The 5,961-nt window shown below is 47.1% G+C and overlaps 1 protein-coding gene across 1 annotated transcript; it reads right to left on the bottom strand.

The window, feature by feature from the left end:
* Positions 1-1,058: 1,058 nt before the first annotated feature.
* On the bottom strand, positions 1,059-4,251 carry TXNDC15 (thioredoxin domain containing 15). Its single transcript, XM_056502287.1, has 5 exons — positions 4,157-4,251; positions 3,702-4,072; positions 3,001-3,164; positions 2,687-2,817; positions 1,059-1,936 (listed from the first exon to the last, which is right to left on the bottom strand). The coding sequence occupies exons 1-5, from the start codon at positions 4,206-4,208 to the stop codon at positions 1,740-1,742; spliced, it is 915 nt and encodes a 304-aa protein (XP_056358262.1). The 5' UTR covers positions 4,209-4,251; the 3' UTR covers positions 1,059-1,739.
* Between the last annotated feature and the right edge of the window lie 1,710 nt (positions 4,252-5,961).

Below are 5,961 nucleotides of genomic sequence, written 5' to 3' on the forward strand. Positions count from 1 at the left end.
AGCCGCCTCCGCCGCGACGGACCGAGCTCTTCTGCCGTGCCTGCGGTGAGAGCACCAGAACCCGGCTAAAGCTGAGATGGGAGGAGTCAGATCAGATATTAATAAAAACCTTTTTACTGTCGGGGTGGTCCGGCACTGCACCGGCTGCTCGGGGGTGCGGGGGTCACCAGCCCTGGAGGGTTTAAGAGGCGCCCGGATCTGGCGCTGGGTGATGCGGTTTAGGGGTTACAGCGGCGGTGCTGGCGGAGGGTTGGACTGGACGGACTAAGGGGTCTCTTCTAACCTTGGTGATTCCGTGATTTGTGACACCTACCCGGGAGGAGAGCGGCCGGGTGGAGCTGCCGTGGGTGGAATCTATCCCGCAGTGAGCACGCAGGTGTCATTTCCACCCCGTGGGACGGCACTGAAACTGCCCCGTTCTGTTTGTAAACACATTCCCGCTTCTTTTAGCGCTGCAGACATGAGCACCAAGGACAATTCCAGCCCTGGGCCTCTCGAACTGGATGGCAGAGGCAAAAATGCTCGAATTTATCGTTCACAATCTTTATTAATAACATCCATCCTAGCTTTATCTTCAGTCATACCAAAGTTTTACCAGTGCAGTTTCCTTTTTGGATACAGATATACACCACCTCTGGTTTCCAGAGGAAAATATTGAGCCAGCAGGGAAATACGTGAAGAATTATGTTGTAGGGATATGAGCTATCTATCAAACAATAAGTCTTAGCACTGTCTTTTTTTAATCTTAGTTTAATTTGCTCTCTAAAGCATCCTATCAGGGTACTCTGGCAAGCTTCCACCATGACAGATGCTATGCAATCACATAATTCAAACCCCCCACAACATACCAGTCCATACCTTATCCAAAGCCCTCCATACTAATTATAACTAAAAGGAGCCATGAATTCTTTATGTAGCCTCAAGTGGAGAGTGTGGAACTAGCAAACATGGTACTAGAAATTTAAATAAACATCAAGACTGGTCTTGCTAATTTAGGCAGGTGAGCTGTAGTTCAGAAATTACATGTTTTTACTTCTGAAAGAAAACGACTTAAAAGGTTACACTGAAAACCTGATTTATTTTTTTTATAAAGGACAATTAATACAATTTCATCCAACAGAAATGTGGTAAATAAGTTATATACACACACAGAAATAGTGAGGTGAGCTTGGGAAGTGACTCTAAATCTCATAAAGAACTGCCAATAAGTCAAAACTCAGAGCAAAGTGAATGAGAAAACCAGCACTGAACTCCAGTGCCAGAGGTGGGAACAGTCACTTCCATGGGAGTGAAATATCATTTAAAACATCTTCATAGTTCATTTTATGGACAGGGAAACCAATGTATCAACACCTCCCCTCACCAGTGTTTTTCTTGCAGTGCCACGCAAGCAAGCGTGTACACAGCACATACAGACCAGTGTGCTGTAAAAATCTTCCCTGATCTACAAATTAGAACTGTACCACTAATTACATCAAATTCCATTAAAAAGAAGTCAATCAGAGCAGCTTAATAAAAATTTTAGTTCATGTTTTTTTGTACTTGTTTACTTACCATTGTAATCGCCACAAATGTGCTTTTGTTACAGATTCAGCAGTTGATAAATAAAGCCAATTTCTAGTCATTATTATAAATTACAGCCAACAGATTCAACAGTTCATTCTTAGGTACCTCTAGTCCATAGAAATTCCCACTTTACCAATAAGTGGAGAATGTTGTCCCTGTTTGAACATCAGAGGTTATTCCTGATGTTCGTGCTCTTGTCCCGGGATGAGCCACCGGATGCTCTCGGTGCGGATGGTGGCGTACATGACAAAGCCAGCCAGGAAGAGCACAGAGAACAGGAGCAGCCAGTCTATGCCCTTCGTCAGAACACTTGGCAGGGGCCCTTCCCAGTCTTCCTCTGTCACAGCCACATTGCTTTTAGCTTCTATCCCTAAAAAAAAAAGCACAACATCATAATCGCTAAATTGAGAAGCTAGTTTTATCTGGAGCTTTGGTCAAACACAGGTAGGCTTAAAATTTTGGTGAGATGGCCCTTGTACATTAGCATATATCTATTTATTTATATAAAACATATACCTGATTTACTTATATAAAAACTTGGTGATTTTTATGTGTATTTGTGTAACAGGAGAAGGCTTGTTCTGTTCTCTCACAGCACAACCTTGGATAAGTTGTGGGGGTTTTTCAGTGCTGGGAAGTTTAATTTAGAATCTTTTCAGGAATCTCATTCTTGTGCATTTCTGGAAATGCAGATCCACACAGCACTTAAGTGTGGATTAGAAGAGAGCTAGCTGGGTCGCTAGCTAAAGAGAGTTCAATATATTTATTTAATTTAATAATTTAAAGAGAGTTTAGTTTATTTCATTCTCAATTAAATCTTTGGGCAGGAAGATATGCTCCATCCTTCTGGCAGCCTCTCTAGCTATCCACTCTATCACACGTAGCTATGGATCTATGTTCCCCCTCTTCTGTGACAGCAGCCCAAGGAGCTGAGTTTCTGCTCTCAGCACAGGCTGAAATCCAGCTCATGGCAACAATTGACTAAGTGAACCTCTGCTGGGTCCTCTCAGTGTCTTTATGACATTAATTTTAAAGAACACACCCAGGGATAGGAAAGCCAAATTTGGACCTTAAAGCCAGCCTGTTCTTCCCACTGACAAACCAGGGCTGATTCACACACCTGTCTGGTTAAAGATGAAGTCTTTCAGGGTTTCCAGTGTTCTGTCTGTATGATTAAATCTAGCCATAGGTTTGGCACCTTGGAAAAGGAGGATATTTGGTACAGCCACAGTTCCAAATCTAGTTGATAAACTACATAAAGAAAAAACAAAGCATGAAGGAAATCAAATCTTCTGGGGGAAGAAATAAAGACAGTCACAATACCGAAATTTCACTAAGTAAAATTGTAAAAATAAAATAAACAAACAAATAAAGCCACTCCTGTTTTTAACACTCAAAGTTAATAGAGAGCTAGAGCATGGGAGTGTGAGTTACCTGCTGTGCTGGGATGCATCCAATGCCAGGAAGCGAAGAGTTGGAAATGCTCGGGGCAAAGAGTTAAAATGAGGTGCCAGGCTGGCAGAAAAGCGGCACCACGGTGTGTAGAACAGGACCAATGTACAGTCACTGCTGTTTGGGTTCAGGAACTCCATCAGGTCCTTGGAGAAAGCACAAAAACAAACATGCACAATTACATATTTAACAGAGTTAAATTCTGTGTAGGGATGCAGCATTCAGCAATCCATTAGATACTTGGCAATACTGATCAAACAGCTGCACCTTTTAAAACAGGTAGAGAATTATATAACATTTATATAAGAGAATTATATAACATTTTCTGAAGGTTGTTTTAGAAGTCTATTACTTAAAAATATACCTACATGTAACTGTTACAAGAAATGAGCTGGCACTAACTGCCATTAACAATTTCCAAGAGAAAGACCAGTCCAAAGAGCAGGAAAGCTGGCAGTACCCTGCAGGCACACAGATAACAAACAGAGGCACATGAAGCAAGCTGTAACTCCATTTTTTTTCCTGCTCAGAATGGCCCAAAAAGCCTCCTTGTCCTATCTTTTCTTCGGTAGAACTGAGGACGTTACACAGGAAAATTCACTAAGTCAAGCACTGAAAGCAGCAGGCTGGCTGGGCAGCCTGACGCGTTCACACCATCGGGCAGTGAGCGGCCACCCGCGTACCTGGGACACGTTCAGGATCTGCAGCGTGAAGCGCTCCACGCCCGTCGTGTTCCTCTCCTCGCAGTTCACCTTGGGAGCCTTGGCGCTGTCGGTGCCGTTCTGCTCCTCGGCGGGCGCGGGCAGCACGGGCTCCAGCACGGGCTGCTCCCGGGCCTGGGCGGCCGCGGGGCCGCTCCCCGCCGGCCCGCACGCCTCGCCCGCGGCCGCCCCATCGCAATCCCCCGCCGGGCCGCCGCTCGCCTCGGCCGGCACCGCCGACAGCAGCACGGGCTGCTCGGCCAGGGCCCCGCTGCCCAGCATCGCGTCCGCCATCTCGGCCGTGCGGTACCGCACCGGCTCGGCGCCGCCCGCGCCCCGCTCCGCCGCCGCCCCTAGGGAGAGAGAGGACGGAAGGCGGTGTCAGCTCCGCGCCCCGCCCGCTCCGCGCCCGCGCAGCCAGAGCCCCCCGGCCGCACCTGCGGGAAGGGCCGCACCGAGCCAGGCCAGCGCCAACAGCAGCCGCCGCATCCTCACCCGCGGCCCCGCCGCCGCCGCGTCTCCCCGGACAACGACCGCTTCCGCCGGATCCCCGGGACACTTCCAGTTCCGCTGCCGCCCGTGCTTCCGTGGGAAGAGCCCTAGGCCGGGAGCGCGGCCATGGTGGGACGGGCCTGCGCGGAGCCGGGCTCAGCCCTGCCTGTGTTAGGTACTAAGCGGGTGGGTTCAACCGAGTCTGCTCGCGGCCCCGCTGAACTCCGAATTGGGAGTGTTCAGCCTGGAGAAGAGCAGGCTTCGGGTGACCTAATTACGGCCTCCCAGTACCTGAAGGGAATATACAGGAAGGATGGGACAAGACTGTTTACAAGCGCATGTTGTGACAGGACAACGGAAAATGGTTTAGATTAGGTATTAGGAAAGAATTCTTTATTAAAATTATTTTAATTTAAAATGTACTGTGAGGATGGTGAGGCCCTGGCACAGGGTGTCCAGAGAAGCTGTGTCTGCCCCATCCCTGGAGTGTTCCAGGCCAGTTTGAATGGGGCTGGGATAGTGCAAGGTGTCCCTGCCCATGGCGGGGGTGTGGAACAAGACGTTCTTTAAGCTCCGTCCCAACCCAAACCATCCTGTGCTTGTGTGACCCCGCCTTGCGGGGCTGAGCCCGCTCGGTGCGACCGGAGCCGCTGCCCGGGCCGGTGTCGGCCTGCTGATGCTGCCGGAGGCATCTCGCTGTTGATTTAAATCAGTTCAGGTCGGAAATTCTTGCAAAGACGCAAGTGCCACCATCCCATGGCTTCGGCAGGCTGCTGTGACTGAGCGGTGACTGAGAACACATAACGCACCCTGTAACTCATCCCAAAGCCTGTTCTGGTACAAGCCAGTGTCGCAGTTCCTCACAGCCGCTGCCTGGCGAAGGGTTTGCCCATTTCCACCCTCGTTAGGGAAGCACGGTCACGTTTGGGAGTTGTTTGCACACTAACTGTGCCTTAACCTAGAGCAGGTTGGGGTAAGGGGAAAATGCGGCAAACTAAAAGTGTATTTTTAAAACTAAAAAGAAGAGTTATTGTCCACCGAACTTACCAACCAAAGCTCCCAAGCAGAAAAGCAAGGTAAATACTCCAAAATTTCTTTTTAGGAAACAGTATTTTTTCCTGTTGCAGAATTAGTTTTTATTTCAGTTTAATAGTGAAGCCTCAAGACTATTTGGGGCATTTTGACAATTAACACATTACTACAAGTGCTGATATATTTTTTAACATGCTTCTTTAAAACTGCAGTACACAATGAGATTTTGGCAAAATTCTGCATGTGTCAAAACCTGGTATTTATGACCTAGGGGAGCATGAACCATGCACACTGAAAAAGGGCAGGAAAAATCAAGTGCATGTGTATAAATGAAGATGGGGGTTATTTATTACAGAAATTTTATTTTTTGCTTTGTTTTTGTTTTTACTCAGGTGTACTTCTCCAACTGTGTCATTCCTTACAGTGCACATTTTCTCACTTGAAGCTTTTTCTTTCCAAGTTTCCAATTTGCAAAAGCACTAATAATGAGGACATAATAGTCTAAAAATAGAAAACGTGAGGTTTGCATATAGAGGGAAAACATTTAATTAGATCGGCTGATACAGAGCAAGCCTGAAAGGAAAAGCACAAAGGGAATCTAAACTGGTGCAGACTAGCAAAGAGCAAGCTGCCCCATTCCCCCTTCTCCTTATGTTTGAGTTTAGTCAAAACAGAATTTTCAACTTGAAAATAATTTCTTACTGTGAATTTAATCCTA

This window comes from Oenanthe melanoleuca, chromosome 13 (assembly GCF_029582105.1).
Source record: "Oenanthe melanoleuca isolate GR-GAL-2019-014 chromosome 13, OMel1.0, whole genome shotgun sequence".
NCBI lineage: Eukaryota > Metazoa > Chordata > Aves > Passeriformes > Muscicapidae > Oenanthe > Oenanthe melanoleuca.